This window comes from Ciconia boyciana, chromosome 9, assembly GCF_034638445.1.
Source record: "Ciconia boyciana chromosome 9, ASM3463844v1, whole genome shotgun sequence".
Taxonomy (NCBI): domain Eukaryota; kingdom Metazoa; phylum Chordata; class Aves; order Ciconiiformes; family Ciconiidae; genus Ciconia; species Ciconia boyciana.
The window spans coordinates 26,224,743-26,244,576 of record NC_132942.1 but is presented as its reverse complement, the minus strand read 5'-3'; the positions used below and the strand labels follow the sequence as shown (position 1 = coordinate 26,244,576).

Below are 19,834 nucleotides of genomic sequence, written 5' to 3'. Positions count from 1 at the left end.
CGGCTCGGGCTCTCCGCAATCGGCTGGTGACGCCTGCGGGGGCGGTGCCGGCTGCCGGCGGGGCGGGCCCAGCCCGGCCTTTTGTAGCCGGGCCGGGCGGCAGCCTCGGCCGAGCGACGCGTCCGGCGCGGGGTGGCGGTGGCTCCCGGCCCCGGGGTTATGTGCTGGGGTGATGGTCCCGCCGGCCGGCGCTAGGCTCCTCCCGCGCTCGGGAGGGAGTCCCTTCCTCGGCCTCCTTCTCCTACTTCTCCTCCTGCTGCTGCTCTGCTCTGGCGGCGGGTGCCTGCCGCGCCGCCGGCCCGCGGGGCCGCCCGTGGTGCTGGGTAAGAGCCGGGGGGCGGCGGTGCGTGCGTCGGGCGCTGTAGAGCCTGGTCAATCCCGCTGCCTCCGCTGTTGCCCCCCTGGCAGGGAGGCGGCGGGAGGCTTGGGGCGCTGCGGAGCGCGGCGGGCACAGCCGCGGGGGTGCGCGTCCTGGCCGCCGCCGCTGCTGCCCGGGGTCTCCGGGGCGTTTCGCCGAGCGGCCCCGCTTTATGAGCGCCTCGGTTGTTGCGGGTACCGGGGGGCGCTGGCGCTGGGCACGGAGCGTCTTCTCCGTAACTCTGCCCCGTCCCTGGCCCGGCCGCGAAAGCGCAAAATACAGGCCCGGGTAGGGGGGGGGCGGGTACCTCGCATCACACGGGAGGGGGGGCACAAGCATCCTGAAAATATTAAGTTGCATTTGCTTGTCAGTGGGTATGGGAAAAACAAGGCTCGCTTAAATACGGTCTTAGCTCATTAACTAAAACCAGACCCTCACTTCTCAAGTTTTTACTCTATATGAACCTTTCATAAAGGAGGTTGGAATCAGATGTGGAAAGAGGAGTGACTGGATGTTACAGTGGTCAAACTACAAGCGCTTTAAAAATAAGATGTTTTTTTCATCACACAACATAGAAAATGAATATATTGATTACTGGCCTGTGGTTTCACCTGTTAACACAAAATAGTTTGTAACAAATATGTAGAAAGTGTTCATATAATGGTTACTATGTAACGTTTGTTAGATGCTTTTTTGTATCCATTGATATGAAGAACTGTGAATAAATTTTAAGTGTTTTAATAACTTGACTATTAAAACTGTAATTCTTAAGCATTCTAATATGTTAATTAAGTGCATTTGGTGATATTAATATCAGTAGTCAGTCCTGTGAATGTATTCAGTATGCTGTGTGTTCTTATGTGATTAACCTTGATAATAAAGGGGGAAGAAGAAGTGAGAAAATGGGAAAAATACTGGGAAAAGGATAATCACTGGCATGTTGTTCAGTTTAAGCTCCATTTATTTATAATAATTTAGGCTCTGCTGTTGACTTTATTACTACTGTCACAAACTTCTGACATAAAAGGGTAAACGTTAAACAAGAACTCTTTAAAAGATGCTGTGTATCTTGGGACCACCATGTACAAATTCAGTTATTAATAGATGGCTGAACTAACTGAGAGGATGTAGATTTGGAAGAAGAAACTGCAAAAGGATGTCCTAAGAGGCTGGAGTTAAAATGTGAACAAAATTCTTTTGAGTTCTGTCTGTGAAGGTTAGAAGCAATGTTTTATCCCATCTCTGTAATGCTGGGTTTTAGCAATAAGCTTTGGTGCTTATTCCAGTGCAAACTTCTTGATGACAAAGGTGATAGCGTTTTAGTTGCTGATCCAATATTCAACTCTAGCTATGAAGGAATCAAAGAAGACTTAAAAGCAATTGGAATAAAGGGATAGTGACTCTAGAAACATGGAGTTACTACTGATGGGTCTACTGTAAGTATATATGTTCCCTAAGGATGCTTTTAAAAACCATGGCTGAACTACATTTTGTTTTCCTAAGAGACATTCTGGTAACTACTGCGTGGCTGAGCACACACCCATCAGTGAGTGGTTTAAAACACAGACTTTCTTGCTGTTAAAGTGAATTTTCATCAAACACTACAGAACTTGCATCTCTTACTATTCTAGTCAATGTCTGCATTTTAAAACTTGCTGTTTTCTGCTGCCCAGTCCTGACCTGCCCAGAAAGTGAAGATTCAATGGATTTTAACACAAATAATTTTTCTGGGTTGCCTGTATGTTTGAGAAAGTAGGTGCTCTTAGGGAGTGATTGCTGTAACTTACTAATGTAAAATACCATGTTTTTGTGATGTATAGAAATGACTGTCATAAAAACACCTGCACTAAGAGCTTAGCTTCAATTAGACATGACATGAGCAGTGAAGGTCAAACAAATAAAGGAGAGGAAGGAGTGACTGTCGGTCACTCACTGGTTCTGTAAGAAATGTTCTCATCTTGATTCTAGTTAACTTTTCATGACCTTTTCCTCACCCTTCTTGCGTATGTGACACGTTAAGATAAGCTTTTTAGGAATTACTGTGATGAGGATGGTAGAAGGGTTTAGGAGAATCATTTAGGGAGGCATTCTAAGTGCTGGCTTAGCACAGATGTTTGGGAGAGGGGAGAAAAACACTTTGCACCGGAATCACAAATGCAAAAGGAGATTGAGAGGTGTATGCAAGGCTGCCTGTGCAAGTGTGAGATGGTTTTGGGAGCCCATACAAGAGGGGAGATACAGAGCTGATCCTCCTGATTTATCAGGCTAGCACCTAGACCCTTAAGTCCTCATATGTGTCAGTTTTTAAATATGTTTATCTTTCAGTAAATATGGTCTCATGATCTAAGCATTCACCCTTGGGGCTTGGAAGTTAAAACCCTTAAGTAGAAAGGAGAGTTAACAAGTTTGGTCTTATTCTGTGCATGGCAAGTTGGCCATCTGATCTTAAGGAATAAAGAAAGAAGGAATGCTGTTTAAAGGAATGTTGTCAACATAATGATCATTTCATAAATGTTTTAGACCAGTGATGGTCACAAGACCCAGTGCAACTTGCTCTCAACTTTTTTGTGTAATGACCCCACTTGCAGTTGAAACTTGTGCTTACCCAAGTAATGGAGGAGGAAGTAGAGCAGCAGTTTGCAAAATACAGGATGTTGCTTGTATATGGGTAACTTTGTTCTGCTCTCCAGGTACTAACAAAGATACTGCTTCTAGGAGTCTCAAATCTGAAAACAAATGAGCTGCTTGAATACAACCTTGTAACTATTGGCTGTAGTTGTGGTAGCAACAGATCTGAGATTTGCAGAGCCCCATAACTGGCTGAGGTGAAGTGTGGTTCTGTGAAACAGCTAAGCCAATCTAATAGCTCACTAGTGCTCCCCCAGCTTTCCTTGTGCCTGCTTATTGGCCACTTTCTGGAGTCATTTGTCTTGCTAAAGCATGAGAAAAGTAACCTGTTGAGGAAGAAGTGATTAACTTTGTAGTTCAGTTATGTTAATGGAGGAGCTGGCACAAGGAATGTGGAGAGCGGCACCACTCCATTTGGATTAGGTTATCTTTTTAAGCTGGTCTGTGCATCATCAAATGGTGCCTTAGTAGCAGGAGCTACTATGCCTGAAGATCATGTTTGTATATACCAAGGGAGCAAGACCAGGGACCAAACTGATGTGGGTAGTAACTGACAGCAAAATACTGCAATGCAATTGCTGTTTTCCCTGAGATTTAAATAACAAAGCATCAAAGAGTATTCATATAATAGTGGCATTAGAGAAGACACATGAGGTAAAAGTCAAAACCTTACTTCCAGAGTCCTCCCTGAAGGCTTATATCAAAGACACAATGCTCATTAAAATGTAAGGCGATTGTCTTGGAGTTCCTCTCTCAAGTGTTTTTAGGGGAAAAGGGGACTACTTAAGATACTGAATTGCTTTCATGCCTTTTTAAAAGAGTTTCCTATTCAGCCAGGACAGCATATTCATACAGGAAAATCTCCTTTTAAGAACCAGGACAACCTATGGAATACCTCTGCTCTACTGGCAATATCTGCTAAAAATAGAGATAGATATATATATTCTGTGCAAGTACTTCTGGATATCTGCTTCATGTTTACATGCAATTATAATATTTTTGCATTTCTCTTATCAGTTTAGTTATATATTCAACACACTTGTCTTCTAATGCTCGTAATAAGAAGTTCCTTTATTTTGTGGCTGTTCTTCCTCCTTAATTTTCTCATATAGTATGCAGTGATTATCGATGGACCATCTCATGTCTTATCAATTTTGGGAGCTGATAACCTGTCCTTATAAGATCAGCAGCGGATTCACTGAACTCTTTACCTTTTAGAGCTGACTCAACACAATTACTATATCAATGTTCTGATACCTTCTGCAAACAATTTGTTAGGTACTTGGCTAAAGTTTTCTAGAAAGACACCTAAATGAAGTTTGTTAATAATTGATTTACATGCAAAAGAGGTTTGTCTGTGAATTCCTGCTGACTGTTAATTGAGGTGTGTGTGTTTGTGTGGTCAGCTGGCTAGATGTCAGGAGTGATTTAAATGTTTATGCCTCATGTGATCTGAGGTATCTAGGAGTATCATGTGAGATGTTGTTTGCTTTCTTGTTCCTAATTTTAAACACAAGCCTTTTCTGTGGCAGTCTGTCATTGAGTCTATGAGCTATTTCGAGACATTCTCCTTAGAGAACTGTGGTCAGAGTTTAAAATTAATTTTCTGGAAAACTTGGTTCATCTTGAAGGAAGGCTAATTTATAGAACCAAAAAGATGACAGTTATTTGAGGAAATTATAGCAGTTAAAGTTACAATAGTTGATATATATACAAAGGCATTTGCATTTCAGATATAGTAAAAATGTACCCTCTTTGCCACACAAACAATAGCTTCCCCCCCCCCCGCCCTAGTTATTATATAGTTACTATCTTTTTTCCAAATTAAATTTAAAATACCCTTATTCATGCCTTTTGTTGAACATTCTTTTCTCTTTGTTTCCTGAGCGGTATTAAGGCAAGTCACTTTCCAGGGTGCAATTTGCTTATTGTCTTCTGCTGGGAACTGTGAATCAGTCATTAAGACTTAAGCATAGTGATAGGCAGGAGTATCAGTGTATCCTAAAGCTAGTTATTGTAGTTCCCAGACTTGGAAAAGTCTGTAACCTCTTTTAAAGTCTCAAATGAAATTTGTAAATGTGCTTCCTGTAAATTTTAATCAAACAAGAACACATCCCAGAAGGAGATCTACTAGTTTTGTCAGGGCTGTTGAGACAAAAACCAGCAAAGGATACTATAATATTGGAAGTGAATTGGGCTTATCGATGTATTAGAATGAGTTCTGTTGGATTACCATCTTTGTGAAAAATGAGAATATGCTAGAACTGATAAATCATCAAATCTGATGGAAACACTTTTCTGCTGAATGTGAAATCTCCTTATATTTCCAAATGTTGCAGCTCAGAAGTCAATACATGTATGACACAACTGCAAATTAGGGAAGCAAGGGTACTTCTTGAGATCTTTTCTTGGACATCCAGTTTTAACTAGTGCTGCTGTATTTTGCAGAACTTCACTTGTCAGTTATTTTGTACATTTATGGGGTCAGTCTGCAGGCTTTAAAAAGTAAGAACTTTCTATAATGTTTCTAGCAAAAAGGCTTAGAAACTACAGATAATGGTAGATGACAGGATGAGGAGAAAAATTACTTAAAGATTACTCTGCCCACAGATGCTTTCTGTGTATGGTCTGAAAGCAAATGGAAATGTGGCTTTTTTCTACTGCTTTCAAATTCCGTCACAGAAAATTCAGAAAGGTATGTCCTTATCCTACAGAATTAATCTTCAGTGTGATCTTTTTTAACCTGTTACTTATCAAAAAGCTACTATGTAGTTATTCAGCCAAGATGTAAATAATTAACATTAAATTATGTGGGGTGAGGACTGAAGATCTTGCGTGTTTTTGTCCACAATCTGAAAAATCAAAATTTGCATTTTGTGCCCTATAGCTTCACCATGAACTCTCTTCAGCTTGCAGAATATACCTTAGAAAATAAAACACAAGTTGTGAATTAGTAATTAGGAGTTTCACTGTTAGTATGGAAATACAAACCTGAAAACTTTTTTTTGTTTATAAAGCAGGGATTAAAAAAAAAACCCAGGCACTATACATGTACATGAGACTATTTTTTAACTGCAGTACTGTATCTTGGCACAGGTGGAACTTGCCCCTTATCTTTTGTTTGGAATTAAATAAATTACCACATTTCAACTTGTTCCTTGTCATCCCTTGGGTAGAAATTAGTATGTAATGTTTCTTATCTTCTGCTCTGAACTGGACACAGGAGCACAGCCTCTGTCCTCAAGAAGCTTGAGGATAAAAATATCTTAATCAAATTAAACTTGCAGTTAATCTAAGATCACTCCGTTACTTTGTACAGTTTCCTGCTTTCAGTACTCTTGTTGATAAATGTATCTTGATTATAATCTTAAACTTCTTCAGTTGTGAGTCTTCATACTCTGAGCAGGAGCGCTTGTGACTATTTGAGTGCTGTTTGGAAACCCAGCAAGTTCTTAGAACTCTGATACTCCAGATGTTTGTCTAAGTTTTTTGAAAGGTATCTTTGCTGGAAGAACTTGATTTTTACCCAAGGAAATGAGATTCCAGGGTAGAATAAAATGTCACTCTTCTACTTTCTTTTGCATTGAAACTGAAGACAAAACCTGTTCTGTTCTTGGCAGGTCTGCTGCTGAAACTGGCCAGCTGTGAATGATTGATATAAATAGAATTATGTTCTGTTCCTTTTCTAATCAGGAGCACTCATACAACACAGGCATGAGACTGTGGAACAAGCTGTTGCCTTATAGTTCTATAAGCAATAACTAAATGGCATTTTGTGAGGTTACAAGACTGAACTTCAGTAAACTCTTTCTAGGGTGTGATGCAATACTATAATCTCCCTTACTATGCTTTCCAGTATATCAGAGTCCTTGAAATATGACCTAAAATAAACTGTGGTCAGCTACTGGGTCTTTTAACATTTCACTTAAGACCACAGAAATAAAACCACTAAAAACTTAATGAGAAAGTAGGGGTAGTTAATAAAGAAATCCTGAGGTATAGCTTTTGTGGTGGGGCATAACCTACAGTGGTTGAAGGTTCTAAAGTCTATACTTAGTCTGAAGTTCTGTCCTTTTTCAGTTCTGCAATAAGTGTTTCTCTGAAGGCATATCTGGCTTTCCAGTTAAATTAAGTGTTCCACTAAAAGACATTATCTCTTTTTTTAAACCATTGCTAAGTATCAGTGTTCTATAGGACTTAAACTGTTTTGATTAAATAATTTACTGAAGTGAGGGGGGAAAAAAGCAACCATATGGGTAGGCCTGCCTTAAAAAACTTCAAAATTAAACATTGACAAGCAAATAGGATACAGTTATGCACACCCAGAAAAGGTGGGGGTGTGTGGAGCTGAAAGGGGCAGGGGGAACCCTTAAGAAGTGCCAAACTCCTAAATTTTTCTAATACGGAGAAACGTTTCAGTTACTGAAGTATCTTTGCCTTTCTGGTTCTTGAGGAAAAAATGATTAAACAACCAAATGTAAGAAATTTCTCTGGAAACTTGCTGCTGAAAGTTCTAAGAGCATTTTTTAAGCTTAGTTCTAATTTAGAAATACTATTCCTGTCTCCATCTAGTATTTAAAATAAATAAAGGAAAATAAAACTTAATCAAAGGAATACTGGCATTCAGTGTATGCCTCAAGAACGGTGTACTTCAGAGAAAGTGCAAATACAAGACCCTTCCCTCCAAGTATTACTGATGCAATGTATCAAGAAAAAAAGTTAACATCAAAACTGTTGTTGCATCCAAATCTGAATGGAAAGGATATGAAACTATATTTGGATTATTATGGTAGCAGTTGGAGGTGAAGAAGTGAAAATAAAAAACACAAATGGAGCTTTTTTCACTTTTCACTTTTTTTTAATGTCAAATGGATAGTTTGCAGGCAACCCTTTAAAGAGAACAGAAAGACTTGCATGTGCAGTTGTAATACTCAGGGGAAAAAAAATTCTTTTAGAAAGATTCAGTTTGGACTTCAAAACACAGATAACATCTGAGACCATCTGTTCTTCATACCTAAGGCCTAGCATGATCTGTTCCTACATAGTCTGCTTTTTGAAGTTATGAACTGTTGATCCAGAATTATTTTACATGGTGGTTCCTCAGCTAATGATTTTTGAAAATCTAAATATTTTCAGTGGCAAATGTGCATGCAGTACTTTGTTCTTATGTAATATTTTTTTATCCAGTTACAAAACTTAATGGTATCTCTGGATGCAGTGATATTGCATATGAGGGCTACAGTATTAAGATGTGTATATTATAATGTAAAATGATAACACTTTAATTTTAAGTGTCTCCTTTTTATATCTTTCAGTTCCGGGGGACTTAGGTAATCAGTTGGAAGCAAAGTTAGATAAGCCATCAGTAGTGCACTATCTCTGCTCTAAGAAGACAGACAGTTATTTTACACTCTGGCTGAATTTAGAATTGCTTCTGCCTGTCATAATTGACTGTTGGATTGATAATATCAGGTAAGACCAGAAATGTTGCTCTCTGCAGTTATCTCCTTTCCTTAGACTGACGTGCTTTCTACAGAATGCCTGCCTTAAACTTTCTTTTCTGATTCAAGACCAGTGAGAGAAATGACTTGGAATTCTGCTAGGCAGAGTAACAGGATGAATTGGAAGATGTGGCTCTGTTGCATCTGAGGTAGCTGTTCATCACTGATGAAAAGTGGAGGTTCTCTTAGTTTCTTCCACTTTCTCTCCTACCAGTTACCCAGTGTTGGTTTGGGCACTTATCAGACACTTCTGTTGGCTTATATAAACCAGAACATTTTCTGCTTCTTTAAGTTGAAGTTTTGATGAGGCAAGGGGGAAGGAGGTATATTGGGCAGCACAGAGGGGACAGGCAGGAGGAGTGTGAGCTTGCACTTTTGCTGGCAATGTGTCATTGGAGAGCAGTCTCCTGGGCAGCTCAGACGTGAGGCCCTTCAAGGGCAGTCTGGAAGTCTCTTTCCAGAATTATTTTGGTTTAAAACATTGCCTAATTTAAAGCTTCCAGACTGTTTCATTGTTTAATCTGCATCATTAGCGTTCCTGTAAAAATCATATAAATATCTTTATGAAAACAAGAAGTATTTAGCTTGTACAATTTAAAAATATTGTATTGGCATGTTGCTCTTTTATGTGAATATACCAAGCTGTTGTGTAGTTGTACCTCTGCTTTAAGTCTTGCTATATGCCTTACAGGATAGAGAGATTTTTGGTGTGTGATGATTTGAGTATCAAGTCAGATTCTAAGACTCCATCTAGGGGTAAAAACTTGCATTCAGAAATGGCAATTGTATTGATATGGTATTAAAACCAAACAAACCCCCAACAACAACAACAACATCACCCCCCCCCCCCCCCGACCCAATGCTCCAGATTCTTCATATATCAAATTGATTTGAGAAGTATCAACACTCAATACCTCTGTTTCCTGAGGTACCAATTGTTATTAGTCAAGAAATATCAAGTACTCCCTTATGCTGGTATCGATGTTCTTCTTAAACAGAAATGAATTATTTTTATCTAGGAGTCTTTCTGATATCTGATTTTACAGGTATTTTATCTTCTACTGCCACATTCTTATGTTCTTGACAAGTTTTCTCCATTATGTGGCTTGACATAAAGTGAAATGATATGGAACTATATAAAGTAGCTTATATTCTGAAGTTGAAGTTCAGCCACAATTCTGTATACTCAGTTTTATAGAGAAGATGGGTCTCAGATTCTACATGTAAAGCATTAAAATAATTAAAGTCATTGTTTGCATTGTGTAACCTCTTAGCCATTAGAGTACCCTTATCATGTCTGCCTGTAGGTTGGTTTGGTTTTTTTTCTTCTGAGTAATAGCACTTAAAGTTCTTGTTACTGCACTTAGAATGTAAGACCCAATGTAGCTGAGAGTTGTCGTGGTAATATGACATGTTTCATGCTTTTCTCTCTTTTTTTATTCCCCCCTCCCAGGCTGGTATATAATCGAACAAGTAAGATTACAGAACCACCAGATGGAGTGGATATCAGAGTCCCAGGTTTTGGGCAGACGTTTTCCTTGGAATTCCTTGACCCAAGTAAAAGGAGCGTTGGTATGTACAAGCTGTGTCTGAAGTGCTTTGTCACTTGTAGGATTTTTCTAGTGTGTCTTTATACAAGCTACTGAAATGTGATTTCAAATTACAGTTCTGTTTAGAAGTAGAAAAACGGACTTTTTTTGTAGTAGGGTAGTACATGGCTCGCTTTGCTTTTAAGTGTTTTCATTGCATTGTATTGTTTCGTCTGTTGTTTGGCCTGATAGATTGAGACAAGAAGATTCCATGTTATTTAGTCTTGTGCTAAATTTAAGTTCCCTGGATGAAACTGGAGTAGGCACTGAGAAGGCGGACACTTTTGGAAAATGAGATGGGTTGAGTAGAAAATTCTGTAACTGAAGCTTGACAAGCAAAAACAAAATAAAAACACTTTATTTCAGCTTAGTTGGGAGTAAGATGTTCTTTGGCCTTAATGAGTTAATGGGCTTGGGAGATACAGTACCACACTCTGTAGTTCCTTGTCTTTTGCCAGTGTCAGAATAATTATATAGTTACATTTATGCTGCAAAAGATTTCTGCAGTAATGTGTTTGCAGGGTTTTTTGTTTGCTGTTTTTGTAGAAGTTATCTTTCAGAAAACACTGAATTTGATAAGCTTTTGTGAGGAGTTGTTAGCTGTGGATGAAGATTTAAGTAACTTTAATAGTCAGTAATGCACTGAGCTTCACATGCTTCATAGCATGGATTTCTTTTTCTTTTCTGTAGGGAGCAATCCCCAAAAGGGCAGTAATGTGCTTAATGATCTTCACTAGATGACTCTTACAACTAGAACAGGGCCATATCTAAAATCGCCTATGTTCACTTCAGGGACTATGTGATAAGCATTCAAGACTAGGATGTTTTGACAGTTAATTTTTTCAACTGTTACTAGATGCATTTAATTGTGGTAATACAATTATGTGTCAAAGCTTGTAATATGTAACATGTTTCAATATATAGCCAGCCTGCAAATGTTTCCCTTCTTTGCTATTAAAGCATTATGTTTAGTCACTTCAGTCTTAGTCCACTACCTGATAGACAGAGAAATAGTTTTGGGGTAGTTTCCAGAACTTTGCCCTGGGGTACACTGTAAGCATTTGTTTCCAAGAACAGATGTTGGTGAAGTCCAGGCCAGCCTTGATGAATGTATTTTATACCCTACCTGAAGTTAATTTGCAAGCAACAAAAGCTAGGACTCTAATGTAGTAATTCTGAGGTGTATTCTTTACAGTTCAAGGGTAAGACACATTTCTGCTGAGGAAAATTTATCCGTTCTGTGTATGCCACGCTTTGCTACCACACTTGTTTGATAGATCAGCCAACGAGTAAGAATTTTTAATAATGATATTCTCTCACTTTTGGGGGACAGCGAGCATAACACATTTTGTTGAATATGCAGCTTTCTAGATTGTCAAAGACTAAGACTACAGTTTTAACTTATATATATATGGCATCAGAGATAATGCCTCCAGAACTTAGTTTGTTTTGCGATAGCGTTTGACGGTTGCTTCTAATACTAATCTTTTCACCATTCTGTTTCTCTCTTATCTAATGTCCACAGGCAGTTACTTTTATATGCTGGTGCAGAGTTTAGTAGACTGGGGCTACAAACGTGATGAAGATGTAAGAGGAGCACCTTATGACTGGCGAAAGGCACCAAGTAAATAACGTTGTTACCTGAACAAAAATTTGCTGGTTGGGAGAGTCAAAAAATGTTTTGGGTCTCTTCTCCCATCCCACCTGTACAATTATACTTAATACCTTAATTTTGACTAGTTCTTGGGGCCTGGATACCCTTGGACCCAGATGAAAGCTCTGTTGTGTGGTTTCTTTTTTTTGCTTTAAACAACTTGCTACTTGACTTGCTTAAAAACAAAACAACAAAAAACCCACACTGCCAAAACACATCCCCACAAAAACACCCACCCCTCCCACTTAATACTGGAATTCCTAAGCTCTGCATTATTAATTCTATAGACAGTTTCAAAAAATAACCTTTTAAAGAATTGTGTTGAAGTTCAGCATTCACAATTCATAATTATAACTGTGTAATCTGCATATGTTTACTTTAGATGAGAATGGAGCCTATTTTGTGGCCCTTCGCAAGATGATAGAGCTAATGTATGAGCAGTATGGAAGTCCTGTTGTCTTAATTGCCCACAGTATGGGTAATATGTACACCCTCTACTTCCTCAACCATCAGACTCAGGATTGGAAAGACAAGTACATAAAGGATTATGTGTCATTAGGTGCTCCATGGGGAGGAGTGGCTAAAACTCTCCGTGTGCTGGCTTCAGGTAGGTAATTTGAGGGTTTGCAATGTATTTTGTTAGTAGTGCAAGATACTAACTAGCCTGTTAACTGTAAGACTGGAGTTAGAGAGTTTAAGGTACTATGAAATTAAAAATAATTTTGTCATAAGTGATGGCAACTTGATGTTTCAAGCCTTGTGACCAGACTCTAATTCTTTACGTTCATGGGAGTGGACTAAGTTTGTTTTTATATGCCTTAATCAGGACCTGTGTCCCCTCTTGACCTCTCCTAACCTCTTTTCAGTAGATTGTTGTGTCATCTGCTGTTTGGCCTGGTGTCTTCTATTTCTGTCACTTCTGCCTCCAGCCTGATTGCTCTCTGTTCAATATTGCAAAGGTAACAAGGACTCCAGAGCATTCAGTAGTTTCCTTAGATTAAAGATCACACAGCTACTTGAGGTTCATGTTAAAGGAAACTTGTAGACATGGTGGTGCAGTGGTGCCCACAGCACAAATGCCTGTCAAAAGTTATAACTCTACAGATAAGGAAAGTGAATCTTTGAGATCTTGGGTTTAGCATACTGGATATGCCTGAGACTAAAAAAAATTGAATAAAGCAGCATAACGTATTTCCCTAAGTAACTGCAAACAACTGATGGAAAAAGTTCACTTACCCCATCATGTGATACCGTAATTATTTCATGTGCTTTGACATTTAGTTCATGATGTTTCTGGCTTGCTTATTTTTAACTTGCTTCTGAATTGTTAACTTTGGATATCACTGTCTTCTTCCTAAACAAAGCTGACATCAGAAACTGGACTTCATCAAAATGCAGAACACACAGCAAGTGCCAGCCATGCATGGACAGATCCAAGAATACTTTGCTTAGCAAAGGCATTTGATTCTGAATAGTAGTGCACAGCTCAGTTACTAATTAGAAAACTTAAATTGGATGTTTGTGTTGAGTTATACATTGTTAAATCTATTGCAATGGCACTGTAAAAATTGATTTTCCTTTTCCCACAGGCTTTGTATGACAAGTTTGCATGCTACAGAAATGTAAGGGAGTGAGCAATGTTTATGTTGCCTTCATAAAATTCCACATGATTATATAAAATTCCATAGTCACAGATTTCTGTTGGATTCAACCTTTGTGCTTCATATCTTGTGTATCCTTTCTAATACATCTCATCCAAAGCGGCTAGCATGTGCTAACAAATGCATAATGAATAGTGAAATTTCTACTAAAATGTAGTCGCATCTCTTAATCTGTATGTCTGTTGTACTAAACTCCATGTTTTAGAGCAGAAATTTAAGAATCATGTAGGAAAGTTAAATGAGCAGAACATAATATCAGAATGCACATTTTTAGGCTAATTCTGTCTCAAATGTCTGTAGTAAATCACCACCATCAGGCATTAACACTTGGATTACATTAATTTATTAAAGAGTTTCTAAAATTGACATTATCAAGGTGTTAGTATGCAGATTGCTGCAGGAAAGGCAAGAAAAGCTATGAATGCATTCTTTCTGTTCCCGTTCCTGTTTATAATATGGTAATGGCTAGGAACTTCAAGTCAAATCCACAGTTGTGTTATCAAAGTGGTAAACAATACACAGGAGGAATTATTTTCTCTAGATCTTCTGTGATACTTTCTGCTACTTATTCATGTGCTTTGCAGGATCAATTATTACGTCATTACAATTCCAGTGCCAATAAAGTGAGGATGTTCCCACTACAGCGAGTAAAGACACAAAGTTCACTGTGGTGGTTTGTTTGTTTGTTTTTGTCAGCTTGAGATGCTAGCAGTGTCTTCCTTAGACCTAATATTTTGTTCACTATAATGTCAATGAATGTTATGCCTGCTGACTTAAGCATGGTCTTGGCCATACAGTACTTCTGCACTTCAGGGAAAAGTAAAGGATTTGATAAACATTTTGTAACAGTCCTGTAAGAGAAGGCTGGAATACTCAGGTTCTGTGTTTGCTTATTCTACTGGAAATAAATTTTGTACACATTCCCTTCATTGTTCAATTCAGAACTTGGGCTTTCTTTGCTGAAAACTGCCAAGTAGTATTCAGTAGCTTAGTAGTGAGTGTGCACAGTTAAGTATTTATACCACACAGTAATATGAAACACATTTTTTCAGGACCTTTGTGATTCTGGCTGTGCTCTTTTGAGTTTCCTTTTTATCTGTTTCAGAGTTACACTAGTAATGCCTCCATATAGCCCTCCTAAAGGTGGCATTAAAGACTGTGCTTTAGGTCTCCTTGCTGAAGCAATACTGCCACCTTACGGAATTGAAAAATATACTTTGGTGCTATTTCAGGAATAGTGGTTTTGGTTTCAGTATTTCAGATTTTATGGTGTGGTTGACCTGCATCACTACATGCTGTAACCACCTGGACCTAATAAACAAAAATCTGATTCCAGGTTCAGCTGACAAAAGAATTGAGGTGTGCCAGCTGTTGTGATAATGGAAAATAGGTCTGATCAGACAGTCACCATGAAAATAAACTCGGATCTGTCTCAGGGCTTTTTTTTCTTTAAATTTGTTTCTATTAATTGCTATGTCTGCCACTTATTAAGCAGCTTTTACTTTTGTGAAGATGCAAGAACAATGGTTAAAATATGAAGAAAGATGCATATAAATTATAACTTAGTCATGTGTTAGTTTGAGCCATCTTTGGAACAAACTGCTAAGAAAACAATGGACTTGATGTCTACAAAAAAATTATTGAAATGTTTTGGTCAAACACTAGTTCTGAAGTAAGAGTAAGTCTAAATTTGGTAAATGTAACAATTTTGTAGTTTATTGGGTAATTTAAGACCTTTATTGATAAGCTCTAGCTCTCTAGACTTTTATATTAAGAAAATGTAATGCCTTGGAAAAGCTTGGCCAGCTGAAAGCATTTCCCAAGTATAGTAGTTATCAGCTGGTCTTTCAAGAATTGTTGGTTTTGTCTGTCCCCCTGTGCCCTGGCAAAGATGTAGTTTGTTACCAGAGCTGCTAGAAAATATTAGTGCTACATTAGAGAAAACCTGTGTTCTGAGCAACATGAGTATTTTAGCAGTGTTGAAATGCTGACTGGAAAGGAAGATGCTGATATTGGCAGTTTTTCCATGGTTCCCACCAGAAGCTAACAAGCTCTAACTCTTCTTTTGCTGAAATACTACGTATAGAGACTGAATTGGTCACTGAGTGCAGCATTCTTACTTGATAGCATAAGCAGAGACAGTAATACTTGCTTTCCTTCTGTTTCCTTTTATGACAAGGTATCTTTTTAGGTAACTATTAAGAGTCTGCCATTTTCTTTCAATTGTAGGCATGTTCTGTTAGGCTTCGTTACGAAGGGAGTGTATAAACTGGTAAAACACTATGCCAAATGGTAAATAAACCTTATAGTCATTTTTATAGCTATCCTGAATGAAATACTACTACTCTGTTTTGAATGTGCAAAATTTTAAACATTTTGTTAAGCCTATAAAGTCTCTTCATGAGTTCTTACATGTGTGTGGATAGTAGTATTTATCTGTTATTTCAGCAAAAACATGACCTAGGTACCAGAATCACTGTAAAACACATTTCCATAAGAGCATTTAAGACAAGACTCACCAATGGTATAAATAATGCCTAATAAAAGCTGATTTCATACTTGGCTAATATAGGAAATCTTTTTGCCTTTAGAAAGGAGCATATTGGAAAGGCAGCAGTGTTCTTGGTTTGTCATTCATTCATCAACTTGTATTTAAATTTGTAAGTTATCAGAAGTTAGTTTGCAGAAGTTAATTATACAGACAATCATAAATGAGGAAAAACTTCTCAAATTGTCACTGTAAGCAAAGGGAATAATCTTTTTATTCATGTTATCACTGTGAGTGGTAGTAATTGCTGCTGGTTGAGATTCATGCATTGCTTTGTGTATAATGAAATTCCACTTCTTTTTAAGGTGACAACAATAGAATACCTGTTATCAGTTCCCTCAAGATTAGAGACCAGCAGAGATCAGCAGTTTCCACAAACTGGATGCTCCCCTACAACTACACATGGCCTCCAGATAAGGTCTTTGTAAGCACGCCTACAGCTAACTACACTGTTTGTGATTACCAAAAATTCTACAGGGACATCAATTTTGAAGATGGCTGGCTCATGAGACAAGACACTGAACCCCTGGTCTACCAGATGACACCACCTGGTGTGCGCATACACTGTCTTTATGGTACTGGTGTGGAAACACCTGATTCTTTCCATTATGAAAGTTTTCCTGACAAAGAACCCAAGATTCTTTACAGCGATGGGGATGGTACAGTAAACTTACAGAGTGCCTTGCAGTGTCAGAAGTGGGTGGACATGCAAAAACAGGAAGTGGTGATATTTGAGCTTTCAGGAAATGAGCATATTCAAATGCTATCCAATGATACTACTATCTCCTATGTGAAAAAGCTGCTTTTTGACTTGTGATACTTTGTGTTGACAGTTATTTTCCTCACCTGTGATGCCTTCCCTTAAATATGGGAAAATGCCTTTTAATCCCTTGATATTTAGATATTTGAATTATTTATTTTGTGTTTGTTTTTTTAAGGCTGTGTTCAAAAGTTGTTTGGTGTCCTAAATGATCATTGTCTCTGATTTGTGTTTATGATGCTTCATGGTATTTTCACATTCTGCAAATTTGGCCAAATATGCATTTTGGTGCCTCTGGTGTTGTGTCCAATATTCATACAGACTTTTGTTTGGAGATTGTGCAGCCCCTTGGCACATACTACATAGAATCATAGATATCCAAGTTCCTTTGTGTAGTCTTTGCAGGGTTTAGAGTGGGAGGGCTAGGAAGGATTGCAATTTCAGATGACCATAAAAAAAGGGCATGATATTAATCATGGAAGCACAGTAAACTTTTTAAAGGGTTTTGCATATTCTGATCCACACTTCCCAGTACCTTAGTTTGTAAATATGCATATCTACTAGGTAAGATAGGGAAGAGGTCTGCCTTGTACTGTACTACCTTTGTCATAATCTAGCCTTTCTTTTATTACAGTTTTTGGGGAAAAAAAGATGTGTGAATTACTTGAAGCTTCTTATTAGGTACCTTTTTGGGTTTTTTAGAAGAAGAAATTGTTTGCTCATCAACTTCTAGAACCTGATTACATACAATCTGGAGTCTGAGGAATTCTCACCTTGTGCTTTATTTATCAATGAGGGAAAGAAGCTAAACAGTGGTTGGTGTTGCAATAACTGTAGCTGTGTGGAGTAGCACATAAATTAAAGCTCATTGAATTGAATACTAGCAAACAAATACCGTGCAGAATTGCATTTCTGGGTGAAAAATGATCTCCTGTAGTGGAAATGATAATGGATGGTGGGCATTAATTCAAAAAGAAAAGGGAACTTTCTGAAATGGGGTGGGGAATGGAAGCTAGCATAATACAGTATGAAGTATAACCCTTGTTCTCAGTCAAATACTTAGGCTCTGATCCAGTTAATGATCAAGTAGTGATTGGATCAACATTGTATTCAGCTGAAAAGAAACTTTACATTTTAAGAGTAAAATTCATTTTCCATAGAATACAAGTTTTATTATTGCTGTTTCAAGCAGTTGGGATACACTGTTCCTTAAATGTTTCTATAAATTGCTGAACATGCAACTCTGTTAATTTCCTACAGTATTGTTTTACTGAATGTTTAAAAAAAAAATTTCAACTCTGAACTCCACAGAAATGATAGCCTGAAGGCCATCATATTTAGTATCTTGATTACAGAAGTCCTGTTAGAGAAATAGTTTCACTCCAAGATTTTCTTTTGCTTGCTTTAAAACCAGTCACCCAGTTAGACTGCACTTAGTTTTCTGAAAACACCATTTTCAATGCTTTCAAAATGCTAGGTCCTCCAAGAAAAAAATGTTTTAAGAGTTTCAGAAGCTCATCAGAACTATTGAGGATTCATTACTTAAGAAACTGCAGTTGTCTAAAGGGTAAAGTTTTTCACTATTTTGGTAGCATGCATAAAATGTTTGCTGCCATTAAATGTATCAATAAGATGTGTTGAAATGACAGGCTTGAACTCTTTGTTACTGTAGAATGCAAATGTTTTGGCACAGGAGGTAGGTTAAGGCTTTAAGTTTTAATTCAGAAATGACTTGTAAATCCAGAACAACTTGAACTAGGGTCATGGATAAGCTAAATATCTTCCTAGGTTTTAACTTCCTTATGTAGCTTCATTTTCCCCCTGCATTTTCCCTATTACTGTTGTTGAGGGAGAGTACCCATTTTCCTGATTTTTGAAATGGAATGTTTATCTTGTCCTCAGTTGCCCAGGAACCTACAGTTCATCAGCAATATTGCCTTGACTTTTCCAGAGTAGGTACTGAGTTGCCCCAAGCCATTTGTAACTGGTAACTGTTGAAATGAAGAGAAAAAAAACCCAAAACAAAAAAACAAACCCAAAAAACCCCCACAACCCAACACCACCCCCAGTCCTCTAGCCAACTGCTCTATCTTATGCAGGGCTGTCAGCTGGATAAGCTTCAGGCTTGTGTTCCAAGACTGCTCAAAGATGATAAAGCTCTTCCTATGGTCTGACTCAATTTTTTAATAAATTGCTATGTTACCAGTTTACAACAGAAATAAATTACAGAAAACAGTTTATCACAATTTGTATTTCTTGCTGAAGCAGAATGCCTGTTAATAAGCACTGGAATGAGTGGAGCTGGAGGCTGTGTTGCAGGATACCACCATGGGCATCAAGGGCTGAAAAAATGAGAAAAGAACACAAGTAAACAGTTCTTAACCTGATCTGAAGAATGTTTCTAAGCTTCATTTAGATCCTTACCCATTAATTGGTGGCATTTTCAGTCTCATACCAAGAGTTTAGCTTCAGGGTTTTTTGGGATTTGAAGTTCCAAAATGCATGATTCCAAAAGATGCACTTTCTTTTTTATTCTTTTTTCCTTGACTACTTTTCTAATACTAATTTTTGTGCCCCAAAAGGGAAAAAAACCCTCTTATTCTTTTCTAACTTTGGCAACCTAGTACTGTGTTTCTGAGATCAGTTGACTGTATCTTTTAACCTAAAGATTTGTAAATCAGCTTTCCATTAGTAGACAAGCCCTAGAGTGTGTCTCTTTAAATAAACTTGTGTTAGTTAACCTGGTAAAATGAAGCGGGAAGGGCTTTTTTGTTTTTTATGTTGTTTGTCACTATAAAGCCTTGTTGTGCAAGAATGTGTGTACCTGAGTTTTAAGTACTGTGTTAGAGCAAGCACAGTATTTCTGGTGAGATTTTTATTGGATGTGATGGTTCTGCAGGCTATAGTTCTGTTTTATGTCCAGAAGTTGTGATTTTTCTACCAAATCATCTTCAGCCCTTTCATTTTCAGTTTCTTGCATATTAGAATAGAGTTCTCATTGAAAAGTGAATGCAGCAAGTAAACTACACTATTCTAGTCATTGAAACCGAAGCACTTTACTCAGCATGTTGAGAAGTGCTTACTCACTACAGCATGTTCCTCTACAAGGCAAGAGTATTTAGCATTACTGTTACA

The 19,834-nt window shown here is 38.1% G+C and overlaps 1 protein-coding gene across 2 annotated transcripts; it reads left to right on the top strand.

Moving 5' to 3' along the window:
- Positions 1-94: 94 nt before the first annotated feature.
- PLA2G15 (phospholipase A2 group XV) lies at positions 95-18,934 on the top strand. Of its 2 annotated transcripts, XM_072872656.1 has the most exons (6): positions 95-323; positions 8,302-8,458; positions 9,941-10,059; positions 11,602-11,700; positions 12,113-12,337; positions 16,245-18,934. In XM_072872656.1, exons 1-6 carry the CDS (start codon positions 173-175, stop codon positions 16,754-16,756), a joined length of 1,263 nt encoding a protein of 420 aa, XP_072728757.1. In that variant the 5' UTR covers positions 95-172; the 3' UTR covers positions 16,757-18,934. The 2 variants fall into 2 exon arrangements, with proteins under 2 accessions (XP_072728757.1, XP_072728758.1); XM_072872657.1 differs by lacking the exon at positions 12,113-12,337.
- The last annotated feature ends 900 nt before the right edge of the window (positions 18,935-19,834 follow it).